Source organism: Paramisgurnus dabryanus, chromosome 20 (assembly GCF_030506205.2).
Source record: "Paramisgurnus dabryanus chromosome 20, PD_genome_1.1, whole genome shotgun sequence".
Taxonomy (NCBI): domain Eukaryota; kingdom Metazoa; phylum Chordata; class Actinopteri; order Cypriniformes; family Cobitidae; genus Paramisgurnus; species Paramisgurnus dabryanus.
In genome coordinates, this window is record NC_133356.1 from 6354540 (window position 1) to 6380820 (window position 26281).

The following is a 26281-nucleotide window of genomic DNA, read 5'->3' on the forward strand; positions in this document are numbered from 1 at the left end:
TAGCTTCAGCTAAACCAGCATTAGCACCAGCATACCATGTGCAGCATATGTTGTGTTTTGGTGCTGGTATGCTGGTGACCACCAGCTAAACCAGCATAGACCAGCATAATTCCCATGCTGGTCCATGCTGGTTTGATGCTGTTTTTTTCAGCAGGGGGAATGCATGTCATTCTTTTACATTTGTTTTTTAAGGCACACAACTTATGTGTTTTGTTTGAAATGATATAAATACAACTTATGCGATTCTTGCTGTTTCCTTACTTTTAGTAATGTTACTTATTTTCACACGGGTAGTTACTGAGTCAACTTTAATATTGTGAGAAGCAAACGTTGCTTTCAGTTTGTTACTCCACACTCCAGGTCAGTTGGTGGCGGTAATGCACCAAAAGTCGGTTTGCCAACCGCCCATCTTTAAAAGAAGTAGAAGAAGAAGCCGCCGTACTTCCGGTAGAGTCGGCAGCCAGCGTCTTTACCTCCGTAATTTAACGCGAAAGGTAAAGTTCTTATTAAATGAATTGCAAAGCGATTTATAGTTTAGTATTATGTATATTTTATTAATATATAGTTAAGCATTACAGTAATGACTTCCAAAAGGATTAAATATCAACGGCGGGAAGACAGTAAGTCGGCCGAACATTGTTGTGTCCCGTTCTGTAGCGCATCATCAAAGTTCAACTCTGTACTGAGTTTCCACACTTTTCCCATGAACAAAGAAGCACGCAGGAAGTGGATTAACAACATTAGACGTGAGAGTTTGAACATCACACCTCATACTAGAGTTTGCAGTCGTCATTTCATTAGTGATTATCTGATCGAACCATCGACCCCTAAAGGGCGTCGCTTGTTAAGAAAAGGGGCTGTGCCCACGTTATTCCAGTGGAACTGCTACTCCGTTGCTGACCCAGGGTCCACCGAGGTAACGTTATGTCCAATAAAGGAGAAAGACACTCAGGTGGATGAAGCTCCTGTGCCAATGGATACCCAGCATCTGGAACATGATTACTGTACTGTTCCAGAACCAGTGGCAGTAAATAATGCACTGGATAAGACTGAAGAACTCCGTAAAGAGCTGGCGCGACTTAAGAGACAGTTGGAGGAGTTGTCTGTCAATTCACGTTTTTGTTTGGGCCGATTTGCTGCTTCTGACGATGATATAAAGTTTTACACTAGGTACAATTTATGATACCCTTACGTGACGTGTATGTATGTATGTACCCTGGCTGTGAATACCAAATCAAAACTGACACTTCTTATTTTTTAATGTAATGTTGCAGTGTTTATTATAAACAATGTATCCGTGTAAGTCATTAATTTCTTTTAAATTCATGTGCCCTTATAAACTTCAATCAAAATCTGAAAATGTACCTCCGCCCCCTTGATGCGATCATTCTCAGGTGACGTCATTTTAATAGGGACATTTCACAATACTTTTTTAAGATGAAAAATAAATCTTTGGTTTCCCCAGAGAGTACGTATGTAAAGTTTTAGCTAAAAATACCCCACAGATAATTTATTATAACATGTTAAAATTGTCACTTTGTAGGTGTGAGCAAAAATGTGCCATTTTTGGGTGTGTCCTTTAAAATGCAAATGTGCTGATCTCTGCATTAAATGGCAGTGCCGTGGTTGGATAGTGCAGATTATGGGGCAGTATTATCCCCTTCTGACATCACAATTTTTTTTTTACATGCTTGCAGATAATGGTTTACCAAAACTAAGTTACTGGGTTGATCTTTTTCACATTTTCTAGGTTGATAGAAGCACTGGGGACACAATTATAGCACTTAAACATTGAAAAAGTCAGATTCTTATGATATGTCCCCTTAAGGGCTCATTATACTTCTGTAGGGCCAATGCCGTAGGCTACACGTCAGTTTTCATTCATACTTTTGCGTCGTTGTTCGCGTCAATGTTACACACGAAAGACCAATATTCACGCGTGTAACCCACAATAGCAGAGTAACAGCCGAAGAAGAATTAACTTGCCCAGTAAACCAACAAATGAAGTGTATGTTATTTGAGAAGAACAGCACTGTTGGAGATAAATAGAATATTGTTGCAGTTTGAGTTGAATATCACATCTCAGTTTTACCTGTTATAAAAACATGAATTTATAATGTGTTCTAGTGGAACTGAAGGTTGGATTAAACATGAAACGCACATGATTGTTGTCATCAGTGAGGCGACCAATCACGTAGAGCTGTGGCGTCATCAGAACTCAAAAGACGATGCGCCGGCTGTTCTCGAATCGCTTTAATGCCATACGTCACATTCACATGATTATTATTATGTAGGATGGTGTTATTTTTAAAACAATAAATGACAAAAATGACTTTTGCTGTGATCGCCCCCTGGTGGCTGGCTGCAGAATCTTTTTATTTTAGTTTTTTCTTATCCTGATGATGCTCTTTCATTCTAATGCTGCATTCACACCAGCCGCGATAGAGGCGTCAAGCGTGAGTGATTTTAATGTTAAGTCAATGTAAAGATGCGTTGACGAGCGTCTGGAGTTCTTGTGGCGCGAATGAGCCATTAATTCGGTGCGGTAGACGCGATTCCTCCTCATTCGCGCGTCTAGTTGCCGCAAATTGAGCATTGCCGCGGGAAAAGCGAGAGTTGAACAATTTTAACTTTGTCGGAAAAACGCGTCGCATTAACCAATCAGGAGCTTGCTCTACTAGTGACGTGATTACAGGAAGCGAGCGGAGTCGCAGAATCCCCTCCCGTGACGTGAATTTCCACGTGAATGTTTCGATGACTAGAATTTAACGTGCGGCTTTCACGCAAGAATGAAGCAAGTACACTAAAAATGTTCATGCGTCCAACTACGCGCGGTAGATGCGAATTTGACGCCTCAGACGCGTCTGGTGTGAACCCAACATTATAATTTTGGTTTAAGTTGGTTATTATAGAAATGGGGTGTTGTGACTAGATATGTGTGTTTGGGATTGAGTGAAATAGGAAAATGGGCGGGGCTTCGATACAGAGGCTCTACCTCACGATCATTACTACGCAGACTTTGGCTCCAAATTACATCATCTGCACAATGAAAGTCTATGGAGATGCATTGTTTTTTTTTTTTAAGTGGTTTTCAATGGTAATCACAGGCAGGGTCACACAAACACCTTATACTTATGCGTGTGTATGTGTTTCTGTGTGTCTCAAGTAATTAATTTCATTTAGCGATTTCTATACATTTAAAATGTGTCCTCCTACATCCTATTTAGGTTCGTAACTTATAGCCATTTAATGGCTTTCTGGAAACTCATTGAACCTGCGTCCCACAACATGATTCGTGCGTCCAGAGCAACAGCAACTACAGTGAAGAGTGAACCTGGAACAACAGACAGTGCATTGGTAAATAAGAAATAAAACAAAATTTAATTTTACATTTTCATTGGAAGTTTAGCCTACACATTATATGTAAATAATTGCACACCTTGTTGTTGTTTTTACAGTCTCAGTCCCTGCAGCCCATTGATGAGTTCTTCCTCTTTATGGTCCACCTCTCGGTTGGCCTAACGCATCGGGATCTGGCCCACAGATTCAACATCCAGCAATTCACAGTTAGCCAAATTATTACAACCTGGGCAAATTTTTTGTACACTATTCTTGGGTCAGTTCGGATCTGGATGTCTGAGGAGGCAGTCGAGGCTCATCTGCCCAATGAGTTTCAGGACTACCCGGACACACAAGTGGTTATCGACTGCACAGAACTGCGTTGCCAAACTCAGTCTTCTCTTCTGCCTCAAAGTGACGATTTCTTCAGTGATGAGTCCCATTGCACCTTCAAGGGATTCATCGGCATGGCACCACATGGGGCAGTCACCTTTGTGTCATCCCTGTATGCAAGTTCTGTCAGTGACAAGGACCTTTTTAGGCAGTCTGGCATTGTCTCTCTGTTAAAACCTGGAATGGCGATAATGGTCGACAAAGGTTTTCTTGTTGATGATTGTGTGCCATGCAAAGTCTATAGACATGCTTACCTGTCAAAGAGAGATGAGATGTCAGCTGGTGAGATGAGGGAGACGCAGTCCGTTGCTCGGCTGTTACTCCACATTGAGCGCCTCATCCGCAGGGTGAAGAAACACAAGCTTTTTGACACAATCATCCCTCTCTCTGTTTCAGGGAGCATCAACCAGCTATATACAGTTGCTTGCCTCCTTATAAATTACCAGAATGGTCCCTTAGTAAAAGTAGAAGCAAATGATTAAAGATGAGATGACATTTGTTGGTGGTTGATGGATGTAAATATGTAAATAAATAACTTTTATTTAGTGTTGCCGACATTAACTTGAATGCCAATATAATTTTTTATGCAGTGCATTTCTTTTTACAGTGATGTTGTGCAAATAAACAAACTTTAATACAATTTTAAATGATTATTTGCCTTTCGTGCATCTGTATGCATCTTGAAGATTGCTAAATATTAATGAAATGGTCAAATGGTCTGAAACATTTTAATATCAATGTAAATGCGCTGGATCATCATGTCGTCCTGTGTGCATAAACAACAAAATCACACCAGTCCTATCCTAAGTAAAGCATTTATTCTTGACTTTTATACTAAACTTTTCAAAAAACAGAAGCCACCAAAATAAATAATCAGGGGTCATCCCGATAGCAGTGATCAAAGAGGTTACAGTACTGGCAAAGTCCATCCACCTCTGCAACTTGGAGGACCGAGAGATCAGGCAGCTTACTGGCGACACTCGAAATGAAAAACGCAAAAAGTTTATTTGCTAGTTTTTAGTCTGTCTAATCTTTTGTATTTTAATCTATATTCATCTTCTTTAGAATGAGCTAAAAATTGACATGAATTGATGTTAGTGTCTTTTATATGATTAAATAAATATCCACTTACAATGCTCACGGATGTCATTAAAATCAATTTCAGGCAAATATTGCTGCTCATTACATGACTATCTTGAAAACTTGATTCTGATTGGTTGCATGGTCTATAGTTTCGGATAACAACAGTCATCTATAGAATGACTGAATAACTCATATTTGGGCACCCCTGAGGTACTAATAGGAACTCTTTGGGTACTGCCACAGTGACAGCTACGGATAATTTTCTCTGACAATTTATAATTATTTATTTGGTGAAAAGCCATCTAGATCTTAATTTAATTAGGAACTATAGCTACTTTTAACAAACATGCCTTACTAAAAACATTACTTATGTGCATTTTGAGGCAAAACAAATGGCACTGATGTATTTTAAGATATGTCAGTGCAAGTTGTTTTCGGTTTGGTCAGCTCTTACATTTATTTTAGTCTAGGACTAGTCTAATCCCTGTATGGGAAACTACCCAATAATGTTTATGTCGTTTTCATTCATCTTGCCTAAGTGTCGCTGGCTAGCAACTGTTATTTTTTGTTTGAGCTAATATTTTAACAAAAATCCATTATTTGTCTCTTGTTATTTACTTATGTAACCACGTAAAGCATGCATCCAGCCAGTTGCTATTAAAAACAAACCCCTTTATAGTGATACGAAGACACTTTGTTTTGGGGTCCTGATCACCCTATCCCTTACATTGAAAATGACAGTGGATGATGCTTTCTTATTTCCAAGCCTGAACAAATACAGTAGGTGTTATGTAAAGTATAAATCTGTAGGTTTTTGGCTATACCTTTAAGGAATAGTTAACCCAAAAATGAAAAATTCTGTCATTATTTACTCATCCTCATGTTGTTTAAACCTATATGAATTTCTTTTTTTTTTTGATGAACACAAAAGAAGATATTTTGATAAATGATGAGCACATAGCTGATTGTAACCATGACTTCCATAGTAGAAAAAACAAGCTGTGTGCTAACCATCATTTATTAAAATATCTTCACCAGAAAGAAAGAAATTGAAAGAGATTTAGAACAACAGTAAGATAAGAAAATGATGACAGTATTTTCATTTTTGGGTGAACTATCTCTTTAACCTCAGCAAGCTTCCTCTCTTTGGGTCTTTCAGACAGGATCACCATTCTATTGACAGGGCTTATAGCTTTACTCCATAGAAAATACACTTTTAATATTAATAAAATCATTATTACAGAAAAATTACTAGACTGCAGTATTCAGCACTTATTCACACAGATATTTCTGTATTCACTACTAACAGCTTAGTTAATAAAAAATCTTTATTGAAAATATTACATATTTTGATTACTTTTCTTTTCTTAATATTATTTTACTTCTGTCTAATCCTTAAATGTATCTTTTTTTTAAATCCCGAACATTTTTAATTGTTTTTCTTGTTCTTTATATTAGTATTATATATTGTACACTACTTCACGGTTGTAGACTGCATGAGCCTTACATAATGCATTTCAATGTACATTTCCGTATGTAACCAGGAACCCAAAGAAAGCGGAACTCTGTATAAGGTCATTTTAATTTTCCGGACTTAAATTCTGTGACGCAGTTCCTGTTTCAGAGAACGAAAATGGCGTCTGACACAGAGGTAAACAAACACGCGATAAAACATATTTTAAATTATACAAATCCGATTTTCACATTTGTTTTGTTGATTTGCTGGTTTATTAATGATTATCGGTGAAATTACAGATCTAGCGTTAGGTGGCAGCGTTAAGTGTATCTGTTTTTGAGCGTTATTCGTATCTCGTCGTGGCTAACGGTGCTAATGCTAATTAGCAGCTATTGATACTCAAATCTAAACATTTTAATCCGAGTTTAGTGTCATTCTGCGAAGTAATTTGTATATTTTAAAAACGACTGTTTAGAACAAGCTCAGCTGTGCTGTTGTTATGTGTCGTTTTTAGTAAAGTAATAATGTTGTGATCACATTGTTTCGTGTAACTTAAATCTTCATTCTGAGGATGTGATGTTTGAATTATGTGTGCAGGTTGATGTTGCCAACAATGAAGAGGAAATCTCTGAGGCTCCAGCGGCTCAGAAGAGAGAAGATAGGCTGAGAAAGTTCAGAGAGCTTCATTTAAAGAGGGTAAAACGTCAAACTTTACCTCATTTTAATAATTTCATCGTATTAAAGATTCAGTATAAGTTAATGTCAGTCAGATGCATTTCTGGGATAATGTTGATTAATCAAGGTTGTGATAAATATATTGCATTTATCCATTATATTTCCTTCTGAGATATCTTTATTCTGTATGATGTGATTATGTTGTGTGTGTAGAATGAGGCCCGGAAGCTGAATCATCAGGAGGTGGTGGAGGAGGACAAAAGACTGAAGCTGCCGTCCAATTGGGAGGCCAAGAAAGCTCGTCTGGAGTATGAGCTCCTGGTGGACCAAAAGAAGAAGGTACAGCACATGAATACAGCATCACTGTGGCATTGGCTGTGTTGGCAAATGACACAACTTGCATCATTAACTGTGTCAGGTCGCTAAAAATATAGCAATATATAGGAGTGGTTTCCTGAACAGGGTTTAGGCCTTTTGTTATATTAGGACATTTATGTAGTTTTTACAAACAAAACTTACAAAGAACAATACTAGTGTGCATTTTGACACAAAACAACAGCACTGACATGTTAAAATATGTCAGTACAAATGAAAGCAGCTCAAACATGCATTTTAGTCTGGGACTAGGATTCGCCTGTCCACGAAACAGCCCCATACAGCCTTACATACAGATTTCAAATATTTGCATTGCCTGAATAAACTATTACTCCATTTGCTTAAAAGAAATCCAGATTTACTCACCCCTATGTCATCCAAAATGTTGATGTCTTTATCTGTTCAGTCAAGTAGAAATTAAGTTTTTTTCAATTTAATGGACTTTATTGGACCCCAACAGTTTACAGTGTCAATTCAGTTTTAACGCAAATTTAAAGGGCTCCAAACGAGCCCCAACCCGAGACAAAAGGGTCTTATCTAGCCAAACGATTGACATTTTCGGCAAGAAAAATTAAGAAATATGTACTACACCACCCAGGATGTGTTAATTTTAACACATTGTTTTGTGTTAAACTATTTAACACATTATGTGTTCATTTTAACACATTATGTGTCATTTCGTGTTGATTTTGAGTTCATATAGATAAAAGGGACAACACAAGATGTGTTAAAACAACACAAAGTGTGGTGTTCCAAAAATAGTACAGAGATGTGTTAAGTTAAGGACAACACACTAGATGTGTGGTCTTTAAGTAGACACAAGATGTGCTATTTTAACACATTCGTTTTAAGAGTGTATGAGAAGTGTGTAACAGTAATGTTTGTGGATGTCAGGAATGTGCAGAACGTGGTGAGGACTATGACCGCGTGAAGCTCCTGGAGATCAGCGCTGAAGATGCTGAGAGATGGGATAGGAAGAAAAGGAAGAAGAAGAACCCTGATCCAGGATTTTCAGGTAGAAAACGCTTGTTTCAATTCATGATATATTTTGTTATAATGAGGAGCATGATGAGAGCCAGGGGTCCTGGTTAAAAGGGGCAATGCTGATTTAATAAATATGCATTGTACTAAGGAAGATATATGTCAAGTTGTTGGGATTTTGATATAATGATTATAATGCAGGGGATGTATTTGTTCAGCTGTTTATTTAAATACAGAAAGCAAAAAAGAAACTTTTAGTAATTGTTTAAAACTTTTTTAAGGTTTGCTGTTCATGTTTCTAAGCTACAATATAAAATAATGATGTCACATGTGTGCATATATTGCCGTTTTTACTGTATTGGGTCTTTTGTTTATAATGTGTTGCTTAAAGAATAGTCTTACCTTTTATTTTTGTACCAGGTCAAGTCAAATTCTTTTATGTCGCGCTTTTTAACATTGAGTATGTTTACATGCACAGAATAAGCGGATAACTATCAAAAATCTGCTTATTATAGAAAACTGTTTTCGTGCGTTTACATGCAAATCAATAAGCCGGCTATGCAGTCAACTGCGTTTACATGGGACTTGGAAAATTATCAGTTTTCTCGCAGGCAGTGACGTCACCACCTATAGTACATAATAGTCGATCAAAAAGCCGACGGCATATCTGTCTTAAGCTATATTGTTGTATCTCTTCTCGTGTCTGCAGAACCTGTAAATGTAACATAAGCTTCTATTTTAATTCTCTGCCAACTGCTTTAGTCGAGCGGAGACTTTTATGCGTTACTTTGCGCTTACTTCCGCGTGTGACGTTCATCTTTCATACGCGGGGACATGCGCACATGGACAAAACCGTGAGAAAGCCGGTTAAGGTGTTTACATGCCACGCGAAATCGGCGTAATGAGCAAAAAACTACCTGTGCCGATCGGTTTTTGCTTACGCCGTTTATGGGCTTTCCCCGATTAAAGAAAACCGCTTTACGCGTTTACATGACCCCACGTGTTATCAGTTTATTGAGCATAATCGGCGTAAGACTGTGCATGTAAACGCACTCATTGTTGTGTTATTTTAAAGCAGCTTTACATGAAAGACCAAGAACAAGAATCTACAGAAATTATTTAAATGTATATTATAGGGTATAGAATAATATAGTAATAGAGTATTTTTGAAAAATGTTATTATCCTCATAAATATACAATAATAATAAAATTGTATATACTTTTTCTTTCACTTTTAAACATTTATTAGTTAAGTAAGGGATAATGTAGAGGCAGCCGGTAGTTATTGGGAAATAAGCCCTGACAGTGTGATCAGGACCCGACGCGAAGCGTAGGGTCTTGTATCACACTGAAGGGGCTTATTTCCCAATAACTACCGGCTGCCTCTACATTATCCCGCTTATTACACGGCTACTTGCCACATAAGAAAAAAAACTGGACATGAATATGAATTTTAAACATTTTATTGGCATATTTGTTTTAAATTAACATTTTTATCCTTCCGCGAAACTTTGCACAGATGCATAAAATGATCGTAATACCTTATTAAGATCCTCTGCTTCATACTTGTCTGTCTCCATTTTTTTCTCTTTAACCAGTCTTTGAGAAGTTTTAATCCCCATTCTGTATTTTTGTGTGTGTTGGCTTCGTAGCTGTCATGCTCTATTTTGTCAAGTTCAGTCTCAGTAAGCTCTCTGTGTCTTGTCGTGGTTGTCCAGTGTTTGTCACAAGATGGCGCTTTTACTCGTACAAGTAGTACCGGCTATGCGTTATTACTTTGGAGCGGTTATTATTTGAAAATAACGAACCTGCAAATGTCTCAACTGACCAATCAGAATCAAGCATTCCAGAGAGCCGTGTAATAATATGAGAGAAAACTGGTGTCATATTAAAGTAGACATATCTTTCCGTCTTACATGGAAACGGCCATTAAAAAATTAAAGCGGGACAAAAATGATATAAGAGCAGGAGTTTGACATTACCTAAGGAAATTGCAATAATGCCATAAACAGCAGTGTAAAGAGCATAAATAAATTGTATAAACATCATTAAGTGCACAACTACAAAATTGAAACGGTAACATCTTCTGACTGTAGCCGTACTATTACAATAAAAAGCTATATTAACAAACGCTGATGTCAGCAGTCTCAGTAAGCAAGCCAACAGAAGTCCCTTATAATATAAAGTTATAATGAATAAAATTATCAGATATTAGAGACTAATTATTATATGATTTATGTTAATGAGCAGCATTGATTGTCTGCTTTCCATTGGCTGGGAGCGAGAGGGAATATGGCTGCCACATGTGACATTAAAGATGTGAAAATGAAAACATGCAGGACATGTGTTTCACACCTGCTTAGCTTCCAATCTGGTCATTATTATCATTTTCTCCCTTGGAGAGCCTCCTTTTTCTCCCGGACCCCCTTTGCTTGATGTGTGTTTATTCATCTGTCATATGTCTGTATAGGGTATGCCGAAGCTCAGCTGAGACAGTACCAGAGACTGACAAAGCAGATCAAGCCTGATATGGAGAACTATGAGAAACAGAGAGAAGAGTGGTAAGATATGAATTATACACAATTGATGATTGAATTCGTGTTTGTGAGACACTGCAGCCATAGAAAAATAAAATAATAAAAATGATCATTTTTATACCTGGAAATAAAAAAAAATTTGACCCGTGATGGCAAAATTAGTCAGAATGAGCAAATTTAAAAAAAATATGTTATATACAGGGGTTAAATTGGGATTTGTTATGTGGGGGGGCTCTGCGGGGAGGGGTACTTCAAGGGGTAACATGTTTAATACTGATGATAGCAAAGCCACTGGTGTGTTTCAATGACATTCTGGACCTCTGATAGGATTTGAAGCTGTGCCAGAGGTTGACCCAAAATATTTTAAAAAGAGCATCTGAATTATAAATGATGCAAATCTATGAGTTTGACACCCTATAACCATTTGTTGCACATGTCATTATGCACAACTGATCAAACTTTAAAGGAAGTTAAAAGAATCAACCTCCTTGAATAATTCTAGGCATAAGATAGGCTACTCCAAAAGACTCAATTAACAAGAAAAGATACAACACACAGTACTGTATCGTCAACATGTCTTATAAATTAACCCTATGATTCCTTATGCTGGTCAGCAGCTAAAACAATCATATAGTTAGGTTTGATTTTTGTAATCAAAATACATTATTTTATTAAACTATACAATAGTTATATCCAGTGTTATCCAGTTAACATACTGTAATTAGATGAGAGACATACATACTTTAATCATTTACACGTTTCTAGTCTTCTATGAAGTTTTCTCGACGTGGGCACCATTATTACCTCTCTCTCTCTCTCTCTCTCTCTCTCTCTCTCTCTCTCTCTCTCTCTCTCTCTCTCAATTTTTTCAATTTAATTTCAATTTAAAGAACTTTATTGGCATGATTGTGTCACTTACAATATTGCCAAAGCATTATACATAAAACGAGAAACATACAATAACACAATATTAACAAACATTAAGGTGCAATTAAGCTAAGGTGCTGGGTGATGGATGAAGTACTACTGCAAATACAATAAAATAGAATCAGAGGATATTTACAATATAAAGTAGACTTTGAAATATAAACATATGAAGTATACAAATGTACATTTATGGAGGCAGATGAGAGGTAAAATAAAAATACTGTACAAGATCAGGGCTGTGGATTATTTCTGATGGTGTGTAACTGATAAATGAATTTAGCAGCAGCTGATGGGTGTCTGTCTTCCCCCAGTAACATCTTCATTTGATCTGAATCTGAAGAGCTATGAAACTCTGGTATGAGCTTTGAGATTTTGTCAAAGTATTTTTCTCTAAGCTCTTTATATTTACCACAGTAAAGGAGAAAGTGTGTCTCTGTCTCGATCTCCCCACTGTCACAATGGACACAGATTCGCTCTTCTTTTGGGAGCCATGTTTGTCTATGTCGGCCTTTCTCTATTGCCAGACTGTGATCACTGAGTCTGTATTTAGTGAGGATTCGTCTCTGCTTTACATCTCTAACAGTGGAGAGATATTCTGACAGACTGTATTTTCTGTTTAGTGCCCGATAACATTCTAGTTTACTTTGGTTTTTACTTTCATTATCCCAATGATCCAAATATAAAGTTTGACTTTCTTTAATGATTTGGTTTATTGTGGTTTGTTTGCGTTTATTAGTGCTGGTCTGGAGTTTTAGAGCCAGTTGACAGATGGGACTGGTTTTAGGTCTCTTCTCTTGAGTTTTAAGGGCTTCATATTGAAGTGTGTTCGGGGGACTTGAGTTTAAGTGTGACCAGAATTTAAGGGAGCGTTTTTGGATGTGTATTATTAGGGGGTATCTGCCTAATTCAGCCCTGCATGCATTAGTAGGTGTTCTTCTCTGAACTCTTAAAATATTTCTACAGAATTCAGCATGCAGGGATTCCATTGGATGTTTGTCCCATTTGGAGTAATCTGTTAGGCATTGTGGAGCCCAAACCTCACAACCATACAGAGCTATGGGCATTATTACACTATCAAATATTTTACACCAAACTGTAGCAGGAATGTCTGTTTGTTTAAATTTGCCTTTGATGGCATAGAATGCTCGTCTAGCTTTCTCTTTAAGTGCATTTACCGCGAGACTAAAACCGCCTGATGCGCTGATTTTTAACCCAAGATAGTCATAGTGTAAGGTGTGTTCTAGTGCAGTGTTTCCCAGAGTAAATGTGTATCTGTTACCCTGTAATCTTGCTTTTTTCTGGAAAATCATAATTTTAGTTTTCTTCAGATTGACCGTCAGGGCCCAGTTTTGACAGTATTTCTCCAGCAGGTCCAGGTGTTGCTGTAAACCTTGTGCAGTGTCTGACAATAGCACCAGATCATCTGCATACAGAAGAGCTTTAATCTCTGAGTTGTTTAGGATGAGACCGGGTGTGCTGGATTGTTCCAGTAACACTGCTAACTCATTAATATATAAGTTAAATAGAGTTGGACTCAAGTTACAGCCCTGTCTCACCCCACGCCCTTGACTGAAAAATTCTGTTCTTTTGTCACCGATTTTAACTCCGCACTTGTTTTCTGAGTACATGGATTTAATGATGTCATATACTTTTCCTCCTATGCCTGATTGTAGAATTTTATAATATAAGCCGTCGTGCCATATCGAGTCGAATGCTTTTTTAAAGTCAACGAAACATGCATAAACTTTGCCTTTGTTTTTATGATGAACGTGTTGATTGACTAGCGTCTGTAGTGTATAAATGTGGTCAGTGGTGCGGTGGTTTGGTAAAAATCCAATCTGACTTTTACTTAAGACGTTGTGTTTGGTAAGGAAGGCCTGAATCCGAGCATTTAAGATACTACAGAAAGTCTTCCCTAGATTACTATTTACACAAATGCCTCTGTAGTTATTGGGGTCAAATTTGTCTCCGCTCTTATATAGCGGGTGTATTAAACCTGTACTCCAGGTTTCAGGAAAGTGTCCAGTTTGTAGGATTAAATTAAACATTTTTAAAAGTGCCTCTTGCATTGCTGCAGGACTGTGTTTCAACATTTCTGTTCTGATGTTGTCTAAACCGCATGCCTTTCTGGGTTTTAATTTCTTTAGTGCTTCTTTGAGTTCTTCTAAGCTAATCGGGTAATCTAAAGGGTTTTGGTTGTTTTTAATGATGGATTCCAATTGTTTTAGTTTAGTTTGTAAATTTTTTTGATCAGGTGTAAGACTATCTGAGGAGATTTCCCTGAAGAGGTTTTTAAAGTAGTCTTTCCATAGTTCTCCATTTTGTATGGGTATGTCCTGGTTTTGTTTTTTGTTTAGGCTATTCCATTTTTCCCAGAATTGATTATTATGAATTGAGTCTTGGATTTCTTTGAGAGTAAAATTGAGGTGTTGTTGTTTTTTGTAGTGGATTGTATTTTTGTAATCCCTAAGTGCTTCGCAATAGTTTTGTCTTATTTCTGGTTTGTGTGGATCTCTGTGTTTTTGGTTGGAGAGTTGTCGGAGACGTTGTCTTTTACTTTTACATTCGTTATCGAACCAGATTTCATCTCCAGATTTTACTTTAGTTTTTTTGTTTGTACGGAGTAGGTTCGCTTTGATTGCGCATCTTTCATAAATATGATTTATTTGTTGTACTGCAGCATTTACCTCGGTTTTACTAGTCATAAACTGTGTTGTTTTAAATGTATTAATTAAGTTGGAAATGTCTTTGGAGCTGACTGCGCTAATTAATTCGGTTTCAGAGTTTGGGGACCATTTAAATGTTGGGTTCAATTTGGTCAGATTGCAGGGCTTTTGTTCGCTTCTATGAGTTTGTTGTGTTCTCTTTATAAACACGTTTATTTGACAGTGGTCTGATAAGGTAGACTGTGGTCTGACTGTAAATGCTCGTAATAAGGAGGGGTCTAGGTCTGTAATGGCATAGTCAACAACACTAGCGCCAAGAGATGAGCAGTTTGTGAATCGACCTAAAGAGTCACCTCGGATCCTACCATTAAGCATATATAAGCCCAAACCTCGACAGAGACACACCAACTCCCTACCATTTTTGTTAACTGTACTGTCAGGGTTGTTTCGTGTTGTAGTAGTGGGAATGAGATGCATGTTTGTTTTCAGTATATGATTATTCCCATGAGTGTCTATAATGTCCGGTTCTGAGCCTGTTCGGGCGTTAAAGTCTCCACATAAAAGTACATTTCCTTCAGCCTGAAAATGGCTGGTTTCCATCTGAAGCTGATCAAAGAGATTGTCCTTGTAGTATGGTGATTCTGATGGAGGTATGTAGGCTGCACAGATATAAAGGTCCTTTTCGCAGTCTATGATGCCTCTTTTGAGTTTAAGCCAGATGTGTGTTGAATCCTTTTTTTGTACAAATAAGTCATTTTTTAAAGTCTCTTTGTACCAAATGATAATGCCGCCAGAGTCTCTTCCACGTTTCACGTTGCAGTTCTTAAGTGATGACAATATAATTTCTATGTATCCGGAAGGGCAGCGAGTGTCAGTGTCCGATCTGCACCATGTTTCTTGTAGAATAATGATGTCCTGATTATTAATGTTTTTTAGGAACTCTGTTTTAAGAGTTTTGGCCCTTAAGGTTGAGGAGTAGAGGCCTTGAATATTCCAAGAGCTTATAGTAAAAGATGCCATTGTGAGGTAGAGATAGGTGTTTTTTGTAGTCCAGTTGCCTTATGCTAGCATTTTACAGATGAGGTGTAGGAGATTTCTCACTTCTGTAATGTCTGAGGAGCCAGTGTGTTGTTTGCCCTTTGTAATCTCAGCATATGTGGACTGCTGTGATGGTGAGATGGGCTGTGTTGCTCTGTTGGTAGCTTCTGACTGATAGGTAGAAGTCTCCATATTTGTAGATTGACTGAGGCTGAGCGGAGAAGTACTTGGTTGGCCTTCAGTCTGTTTTGATGTTGTTTGCTCTACTCTGATGGGAGAGGTTTTTGTTTGTAGATGCCTCTTTGAAGTCGTATGCTGGTTACTGTCATGGCTGTTGGGTCTTGTGCGATGATGTTGTGAGGAAGAGGGTTGTGTCTTTCTACCAAGAGCTGCATCTTTTAAGTTTTTAGCAAAGATTCGTACACACTCTTGGCTTAGGTGCACGTGATCGTATAAGTCTTCTGTTGTAAGGCTCGGATGGTGTGCAACTTTGATTGCCGTGAGGCTGGAGCATGCAGAAGTGATCTTCTGGTTTATGCTGTTGATCAGGCCAGCTGGATAGTCCTTCCTGTGAAGTAATGTGGAGATGGTGATGTTGGCTTGTGGGAATATCCTGCGAGCCTTCTCAGCCACTCTTACAACACTGTCAGCGACTTTCTCTCTCTGGTTGTACAGATCATTTGTTCCGGTGTGTATGACAATGTTCTGTGGGTTGTGCAGAGTGGATTGGTGGAGGAGCTGGAGTGCGCTGTTGGTTGTGGGGCACCAAAATTTGCCAACCGCATGTTTGGGGAAGAGCTTCTGGTGGTGTAAGAATTTGCCATTCGAGTCTATTAGAATGGCAGTTTTTGGTGGTTGTGGTTTTTCAGAGCGCTGTGAGGTCGGACTGGTGCGTTTTTGGGGACTCTGCTGGGTTGGTTGTGTGATTGTCCTGTTATTGTTTCTCTGGCAGTTATCTCTGTTGTTTTGTTCATTGGCTGTTTGGGAGCCTGTGGATGTGCATCTGGGGTGGATCTTATGAGAGCTTTTGATAAAATGTTCCAATTTTTCATTAATGCTTTGGATGAGTGTGTCTTTTTCCACTAGATGTTTCTTCAGTTTAGACACTTCTTCTGTAAGAGTTTTGTTGTCTCTTTGGAGATTTTTTACGATCATCTCCAGTGTGCCTGTTCTGCTGTTGTTCTCCTCTTTTATAGTCTTTATTTCCTCTCTTAGCTGTTGAGTAGTGTCGGATTCTTGGAGTTTGCTTTCTTTGAATTCAGCGATTTCCATCTCCAATTGTGAGAGGCACTCCTGAATCCGTTGGATTGACACTGCTGATCTTGGTGTGTGGGGGGAGGGAGGGGCAGTGTGTTTTCGTGCAGGTGAAGATGTGATTTCTTCATCTGCTGTTGTTGCAGCTGATGATGATGTTGGGGGGAGGGATGACTTCTCCTTCTCTGCTAAAGCTTTCAGGCCTGCAAAGTCTCTCTCAAATTGTTCCAGTCTGTCCTCAGAGCCCTGGATCATAACAGTACCATTATGATATAGGTTGATGTTGAATTTAGGTGTAGTGTCCAGATATAATTGTCTCATTGCTTTGTTTCCACCCATTTTAAGATCTTTGTAGGTAGAGCAGAGTGCTGAATGCCAGGCATTTGGGTGTTCTGTGTGGAAAAGCAGGTCTGCTTTTACGTTCCTCTCGTTCACTTGTATAAAGTCTGCTTTAAGTGTTTCTGGGGAATCTTTGATCAGTTTGGTTTTGAATTTCTTTCTTGCAGTTTCACTGGTTACATCATCAGGGTATATGATGGCCAGGGTGTTGGGGTCCCATCCCGCTGATGTGTTACCTCCATCCATTGTTACCTGTATTGCTGTATTTAGTTATTGAAATTTAAATGGTATCCAGCTGGCAGTTGTCAGAATTTGTAATTAGGTGGGTCGTTTGCAGATTGTTGTCCTTTCAGGGGAAGGTTTAGCCTTTTGTTAGCCCTGGGTGCTTTCACAGTAGCCAATTGACACCTCTAGTGAAAAACTTTGGTTGTTGTTTAGCAAGTTTGGCAGGCTAAGATTGACTCTCCTTTTGCTTGGTTTAATTTAAAAGCTTGGTATATTTTGTTTATTTTTCAATATCTGTTTATTTCCTTAGGTTTCCAAGGTTCAATACGTTTAGAGAGACTTACTGTTCACTGATATGGTCAGGTTTTGGTAGCTCTTTGTTGTATCCTTGGTTCCTTGTTACTGTGATCTTTAAAAAGTTGTAGATCTTCCAAAGAGTTTGTATTTGTAGTTCAGATAAAAAGTTATCTTAAAATCCAGCAATGAAATCCAGTAGAATCAAAAAACAATCCTAGAAATCCAATGGAGTTTTGGGTAGTTGAAATTCACTTGTAATTTCTCTGTAGATAGTGGTCTCCCTCACTGCCAAGGTTGCTGCAGGATCCTTTGTGTAGTGTCCTGGTTGTTTATTCCAAGAATTTTAGTTTCTTTTTTTAAGAAACAAAAATTGGTCCAAATTGTGATGATGATGTCAGCAAATATAATCCAGAGGATAATATCCAAGAAAATCCCAAGTGTTCTGTTTTTGAAGAAGGTGTTTTATCATAAAATAGTATAAAGTAGCAGGAGCTCAGCAGTGCATGACCTCTCTCTCTCTCTCTCTCTCTCTCTCTCTCCTCTCTCTCTCTCTCTCTCTCTCTCTCTCTCTCTCTCTCTCTCTCTCTCTCTCTCTCTCTCTCTCTCTCTCTCTCTCTCTCTCTCTCTCTCCCTCTCTCTCTCTCTCTCTCTCTCCTCCTCTCTCTCTCTCTCTCTCTCTCTGTGTCTCTCTGTGTCTCTCTCTCTCTGTCTCTCTCTCTCTCTCTCGTCAAATTATCCTGCGTGAGAGCGCGTTATTGAAGTTCTGAGTTTTTTTGCTTGAGTTGCATAACTTGCGCGAAGACGCATTTAAAGGGAAAAGCGCGTGTTTTCGCGGCAATTGCGGCGCCCAATTCGCGTCATTTTCATCGCCCCGTGCGAGGACGCGCCTGGTTGCGTCTTTGCATTGACTTTGTATGTAATCTGCTTGCGCAAATCGTTGAACTTGCGTTGGTAAGTATGCCCCATAATGAATGAAAACACATTATTTCCTTCGCGTCAGTGCACACGCACCAGCGCAGCGAGGACACTGGCAAGAGCAGAGCGCGACCTTCAGCCTATGTGCCGGGGCTTAGCCCCGGACGGCCCCGGCCCAATTTAAACCCTGGTTATATATATTTGACATTCTCTGTTAAAAAACTTCAAAGCAATGTATGATTTGTTGGAAGCTGACAACAAATGACAGATCTACACCTGTTTAACTCTTTCCCCGCCATTGACGAGATATCTCGTCAATTAAGAGAAAACGCTTCCCCGCCAATGACGAGATTTTCTGTCTTTCCGCAATACCGCTATTATCCACCAGGTGGCGCCCTTCCGCAACTTTTTAAACCCGGAAGTATTGCCCTATAGCAAGCTGCTGCATGCCTGTGTCTGTTTTAAAGATCGCTCTGAAAGGGATCTCTATGAAAAGTCCGTCATAAAAATGGAATTATCTCTGCTTTTTGCTCAAAATATGGTGTTTTTGCAAAAACCTACCCATATTCAAAAGCTGATTGCAAAATAACCACTAAAGGTAGGATGAAACGGTTTTTTTTTGTTTGAAAGCAGAGGGTCTGTTCTTTCATTTGGTATATTGTATGTCTATATATTTAAAGAAGAACATTTTCTGGAAGGCATTAAACTTTGGTGAAAATCATGAAAAACGCTGGCGCTGGCTGGCAACTTTTTTTTAAAATGCTGGCGGTGAAAGAGTTAAAGTTGATAAAGTCAGCAAAGTCCATTTTTAAAGGTTCAAAAATAAAATCACTGCACCCATACCTTCAAATCACTTGTAAAACTTATAGATTTGGCACACACAAAGTCAAATAATATCTATAGAAAAAATATATGTTTAACTTTTTTTCCTCTTTTGTTGTTGTTTGATTGACATTGAGACAGACAGCTTTAAGATCTACTGTAATGCAAGGATCTAATATAATCTTACACATCAGATATTTTTCCCCAACAGTTAACCAAACATTTACTTAAGACATAACAGATTATAAGTCCTACCTGTGTGAATTCTTGTCAAAACAGATATTTTTAAAACTGTAATTCTGTGTATGTGTGTACACCGTGGTAATGACTTTCTTACTTAGTATTTAATGTCTTGTTTTCAGTAAAAATATCTAAAAATTCTTTAATTTATATGTATTTTGTTGATGAGCAAAACAACCTAGGAAAATAAATCTAGTTTTTAGACAAAAAATATATACTTTAATTAGTGCTTAAAACAAGCAAAAAATCTGCCAATGGAATAAGAAAAATTTGTTATGTTTACTTTTTTTCATAAACGCTTACTTCAAGAAAAAATTTTTATTCCATTGGCAGATTTTTTTTTGCTTATTTTAAACACAAATTTACTTAGATTTTATATTTTTTGGTCTAAAAAATAGACTTATTGTCCTAGGTCATTTTGCTCATTAAGAAAAACATCGTAATTTAAAAAATTTTAGATCATTTTTTGTCTTGTTTTCAGTAAAAATAAGTAAGAAAGTCATCTTTTGCTGTGTTTATATCAGGCCTGGGGTCACACTTTGCCTGTCTGTGCGTGCTTCAGATCTGTCAGTCAGCGTGAGGAAGATCGTTTTCAAGTCTTGTCGCTCTTTATAACTCTTTTAACATCAATCAGTTCCAGAACTTTATCTCTCTTGATATCTCTTTTAACATTAGGCAAGTCCTGCACTTTTTTTTCTTATTCCTGCAAGTTTTTAAACCGAAACCAGAATTTCAGACAAGCGCGCATGTGGATGGATACGCATCTACGACGTTACATCTCTAAGAAAACATACAAATAAAGATCATTTTAGATTTCATTTTAGTTTAATGACTATTTAGAGCATTGGGATCGCTAGACGTGGACTAAATGGTCCTTTTTTTTTTCCGAATATTTAAGTTTTTTTTGCCTTTGGCTCAAAATGAGACGGTGTGCATCCCAACTTATTTCGCCGGCATGGGTCACAAATTCAGAACTCTTTAAAAAGGTCAAGCAAAAGTCACATGACTTTCTTCTTCATGTGGAATACAAAATTAGGTTTTCATGCACTAATAGTAGGAATGCACTAATTTATAATTGGTGTTAGCAGATAAAAGCAAATTTTCCCACAATCAGACAACAAATCAGATGCTGTGTGATTATTTTGAATTGGGTCACAATGACAACAGATTTGCAGTTGATATGCTTTGTAGGATTTTAGATCATAATAATTTGAAACAAGGAGTAAAAAGCAAAACTATCAGTATCTATCTGCAGTTATCACTGTAAGTAAACAATGTTGTATATGTTGTATCTTTGATCATAAATGCTCACAACAAACATTTATGAGTTTTGCATTAATAAGCTTAATATCTCAGATCTCAGCTTAAGTAATCTTTATTGATTTGTTCATCTATTGATCATCTTCTGTTTTTAGTGGTGAAGATTTCCACCCAACCACCAACAGTCTGATTCATGGGACTCATGTCCCTTCAAAAGATAGCATCAATCGCATGGTGGAGGACGTTGAGAAACAGTAAGTTTGTGTGTGTGTGTGTGTGTGTGTGTGTGTTTACACAGGGAATCTCCTGAACTCACTACCACATGAGTTTGCCAGACAGACTTTTAACACAACAGATGCACCTGGTCAACAGGTTTTGTGTGTTTATTAACAGATCGATCCCTTTTCTTTTCTCTTCCACACCTCTGTCATTTTCCATCAGAGTAGAAAATGCTTTCAGCCAATCGGCTTGTTTGAATCTGGCAGAAGAAGCCAATGTTAGTCTGCACTGAGATCTGGGCCTTGTGTGCGTGTTCCTCAGTCCAGATGTGTTTGCGCAGTTGCGTGTCGAGAAGGATTTGTTTATGTGTGAGACTGCATTCATCTGTTGTTGAGGAGTTGCTTTTAGCTTCTGAGAGACATTAGACAGGGCTACGGCTGCCAGATCATGACGCACAAATGCACTTTGAAGATGTTTGAAGAAACGTTGGTCTGTGTGTGCGTGGAGAAGCATGTTTAGGAGTTTCGCTGAGTCTGACTCTTTGATAGATTTTGAAAACTGACATTGTTACAGTATCAAACATCTAGTAATGAATGGATTAAAAAGGTCATTTATGACATTTACTGTATATTCACTGAATTTAAAAGGGAGCAACATCTGAAATGCACTTTTTATTTGGACAATAAATATCAAGATTATTTTTTGTTTTTCCTTGTCATTAATATTTTTTATTGCTGTTTGGAATGGATAAAATGATAAAAAAAACTGAAATCTAGAGGCTCATTACGTGTCGTCCATCCATTAAATATTTGTTTTTTTAGTGTGAAGCCTGTATGTTTTATCCCTATAAATGTGTTCTTGTGTGTATCCAGGATTGAAAAGCGTGCCAAGTACAGTCGTCGCAGGGCCTACAATGATGATGCTGACATCGATTATATCAACGAGAGGAACGCCAAGTTCAACAAGAAGGCCGAACGGTTTTATGGCAAATACACTGCGGAGATCAAGCAGAACCTGGAGAGAGGAACTGCCGTGTAACCGTAGAGACTGTTACTATGGATGACACTTCTCCATCAGACGAGTGACCGTAATATTTTTAGCTTTATGTAAAAATGCTTCTTTATAGATATTTCTCTTTTTTGTGGTGGTGATATAAAACCAACCACTTTGAAGAGGTGTACATCTTTGTGCCCACTTTGACCGTTTTAATGTTGGTGAAATAATTTTACCTGGAGTGGTAAGGTGGACATCTTTCTGTGTTTTTGCTTTTGGATGTGTGGATTCATTTTGATTTAAGTTGAATAAAAACATTTTCAAACAAATAATTCTGTAAGTTTATAACATGATAATGCAGACGATATACTAAACATTTAAGGGCAGTTTCCCAGGCATGGTTTAGATTAATCCAGTTAAATTAGAGCATTTAAAGGGATAGTTTACCTAAAAATTAAATTTGTCATAGTTTTTTATACTCAGATGTTGTTGAAAAACATGTATAAATTTCTTTGTTCTGATGAACACGATATTTTCAGATATGTTTGTAACCAAACCGTTCATGAGCCCCATTCACTTCCATAGTAGGAAAAACGAATACTATAAACGTCAATGGGGCTTCTGATTGGTTTGGTTACAAACATTCCTCAAAATATCTTCGTGTTCATCGAAGTTGTAACAACATGAGAGTGAGTAAATGGTGATAAACTTTTCTTTTTTTGCGGAACTTTCCCTTTAAGTACTTTTTACAAACATACTTTACAAAAAATTTTACTGGTGTGCATCTTCAGACAAACAATGGCACTGATATATTTAAAGATTTGTCAGCACAGGCTGTTTTCAGTTTTTGAGACCGCTCTAACAAGCATTTTAGTTTTGGACTACAGTTGAGCCCTTTCTGGGAAACCACCCCTTAACGTTTGGATTTTCTGCACAGCTGCAAAATTGATCAACCTGTACAAGTACCAATGGTTTGGCTTGTTGTAAGTTTTCTCAGGTAAAAATAAAGTATACTAGAATGTACTAAAAATACACTAGCATACCAGCAAGTACATTTTTAATACATTGATATTTTTGTTTAATAATAGTGTAAAAGTTGAACACTACATATATATGAATTAAAAGTATAGTTCATTAGTGCACTTGAAAGTATACTATACCAGTTACACTTTATTTTTAGTGTATTGAAATAGCACCATTTAAATCTTCTCAAGTTTATCTTAAGAATCACTAAAGACTAATTATTAGATATTAAGTACATAATTAATGCATGAAGATGGTACATTTACTACATATACTTTAATGCATTTTATTCATCTAGGTAGTTTGAAGAAGTTTTACACAAATCTTTGCACAGATTTACACTGTTAACCCAGATATAGTCTTTACTTAAACAATGACGTTAAAATCATTTAATATTTTGAGTTTTGGATATATACTTAAAAAAATCTTAGTTCATGTAACTTACCTATAAAATTAATTCAAATGAAATGAACTTAAAATTGTCAGAACATATTATAAGGAATACCCATAATCCTTTGTGCCTGAAATATTTGTTAATAAAATGTCATAGAGGTTTAAGTTATTATATTTATAATGTTGTTTTGTTGTGAATGATAATTTTGTAAAGTCACTGTTCAGGTGATCAGTAGTTTCCGTTCATGAACCCTGTTCAGCACATTTTATTGAATTTCTCCCCACAGTACTGACAATGCATGTCAACAATGTAGTTTTGTGTGCATTTTTGTGAAGAATCAATTTTATTCAATGAATAAGTTAGAGTCATTCATGAATTTTGTGTTATAAAACAATTTAAGTGATATAATTATAAATTAATTAAAAATAGAAAATCTTTGAACTTCATTAAATAAGTGGAAATGTTGTACAAAGCAATTGAAAGGCCTATTACAAATTAATTCAAGTTAAATCAATTTAATTTTAATCAATTAATTTAATGTACTTGCTAAATTATATTGAAATTACTAGAAAATTTAAGTTAAATGTACTCTTGTTTTAGTTCGCATTACTTAATTTTTTGATAGCCCGGCTTCCAATTTTTTTAAGTAAATTTAACTTGTCCAGGTTTACAGTATAAAAACTCCCAATTATGAAATTATGAAAGAGAGAGTAATTATTGGCAAGCACAAGAATTAAACATTGTTCTTTATCTTTTGGTCGTATATTATATATTGAAGTCCCACTCTCAGGAAGATGTGTCATAAACAACAATTCAATTATTCTGTTATCTTCACCATCTGCCACCAGGTTTAACTGCCCTCAAGTGTCAGTACAAAAGAGATGTTGTTACTAACTTCAAAGCAGAGGGGTCTTTCAGTGTGATATAATTCTTATGAATTAATCTTTTATTAGGCAACACGTCACTTCTAGGATGATTTCGCGGAAACGGTTTATCAGATGTGCAGTTGGCCTGTGTCGTTCTGAGGATGTTGTTGACAGGTGTAAAGAAGTTTTGTCCAATAAATTGCTTTCTAAAATGATTCTGACCCTCCCCTAATAGTAGCCTACATGCTAATCCCTAACAATAGCAAGGTGCTTAAAGGGACAGTTCACCCAATATTACATTTTAAAAAAAACTAGAAACATTTCTTTGTTTTGATGAACACAAAGGAAGAGGAACGTTTTCGACCAAACTGATCATAAGCCCCATTCACTTCCATATATTATTTTTTTTTCTATGATTAAAGTCAATGGGGCTTCTTATCAGTTTGGTTAAAGACATCCCTCCATATCTTCCTTTGTGTGAGTAAATGACATAAGTTTTAATTTTGAGTGAACTATCCCTTTAATAATGGTTATACCAAATGTAAATGAGGCCCTGTATATCAGGACTATCAGAACTTTCCAAGTGATGAATATCCTCATCGGAGTTCACAGGGCTGTACTTCGTATCAGAGATCTCTGGCTTGTGTATAAATGAATATGTTAAGAATTATCCTGAAGGAGTGGGGCTGCTTTCAAGGCCTGGTGTGTTGGGAATTAGAGTCATGCCGTGTTTATCATTTCCTGCTTTTGTTCTCAGTGGCACTGTTAGCTGTGGGTGATTAGGAAAAGAAGGCCATGAAAATCAAAGCCTTTGATATCGGAGCTGCTCGTTGGGCAACGTCGAGTTGATGTCCGATGTGGACAAAAACCCAAAAGGTCTTTTAATAAAAATAAGGCTTCCATTGAGAGCTCGCGCTGTCTGAGAAAGAATCTCATTCAGCAGTTTTCCCTCAAAGCCACAATCCATAACCGCTGTTGTCATGAATGAAATGTTTTTCCTGGTTAGCTCGGAGTGACAAACATCTGCCACAGAGCCATCATGTCCGAGTCCGACTAGCGCCTGTTTACAATCTTATTGGCCTTTCAAATAACCGAAAGGACGTCTTGAACCGTTTACTAGCAGAAGAGTATTCTTTTGAGGAAAAGAGAGAAAATTGAGATTTTATCTGTAATTTGGCTCTCTGGATTTGGATATTACAAAAATAAAACATATTTTTATCAAATATATTTCGATGTTTATTTAGAAAATAATATCCATGCTTAAAATCATGTTTATTTCCCATAATTTTTTGTGTATTGTACAACCTGTTACTACTACAAACTTTAACATTTATGCCATTTCTGTAATAAAAGACATTTGTTAAATTTCATGTTAGCTTTATTACAACTCAACATCAGTTTTGCAAATAGACAAGTGAAAATCTAATCTGTCTGCATGCTGGCTATAAATGCATTTAAAATCTGCTTAAGCCGTCAAATTTTGTGATAACGCTGAATGTTTTGGGGAAATCTAGATAAAGATGCTGCAAGATTACCATCATGTGATGAGCTTTAATGACCGCCTGGCATCCGGCGCATCACAGACATGAAATAAGACATCAAATAGATTTTTGCCCACGAGCGGTTACATGTGCCATTTTTCCTCAAGCTTTAATGAAAAGATGTCTTGTGTATGGCAAACAATGGGTTTCTTTATCTGTGTTTTTTTTTCACTGTGTATTACTCTTTAGGAATCCTCTGTGGTTGTGCCAGGCTCCCCAGACTCGGGGCCCATGGTGTCTCTCATTGGCAAACTGCAGATGCATCAACATGGGGTCTGGAAAATGTGTGTGAATAGAAGAGACAGATGTGTGTTGATCTGTGTGTTTGATATTAGTGTCAACTATCTTTTGTCAAGTGATCCGTATTCCAGTTGTTAATTCATTCATAACTATTGCGTTCAAACCTTTGAGCCAGGCCAGAAC

General features: G+C 37.2%; 2 protein-coding genes across 2 annotated transcripts; both read left to right on the top strand.

Annotated features, from left to right (window-relative positions):
• Positions 1–436: 436 nt before the first annotated feature.
• Positions 437–4591, top strand: LOC135786644 (uncharacterized). The gene is made up of 3 exons (XM_065296136.2): positions 437–1170; positions 3228–3357; positions 3459–4591. Exons 1-3 carry the CDS (start codon positions 581–583, stop codon positions 4212–4214), a joined length of 1476 nt encoding a protein of 491 aa, XP_065152208.1. The 5' UTR covers positions 437–580; the 3' UTR covers positions 4215–4591.
• A 1790-nt stretch (positions 4592–6381) lies between these two features.
• Positions 6382–24065, top strand: syf2 (SYF2 pre-mRNA-splicing factor). Its single transcript, XM_065296137.1, has 7 exons — positions 6382–6466; positions 6869–6967; positions 7160–7285; positions 8216–8336; positions 10773–10863; positions 20978–21076; positions 21914–24065. Exons 1-7 carry the CDS (start codon positions 6449–6451, stop codon positions 22077–22079), a joined length of 720 nt encoding a protein of 239 aa, XP_065152209.1. The 5' UTR covers positions 6382–6448; the 3' UTR covers positions 22080–24065.
• The last annotated feature ends 2216 nt before the right edge of the window (positions 24066–26281 follow it).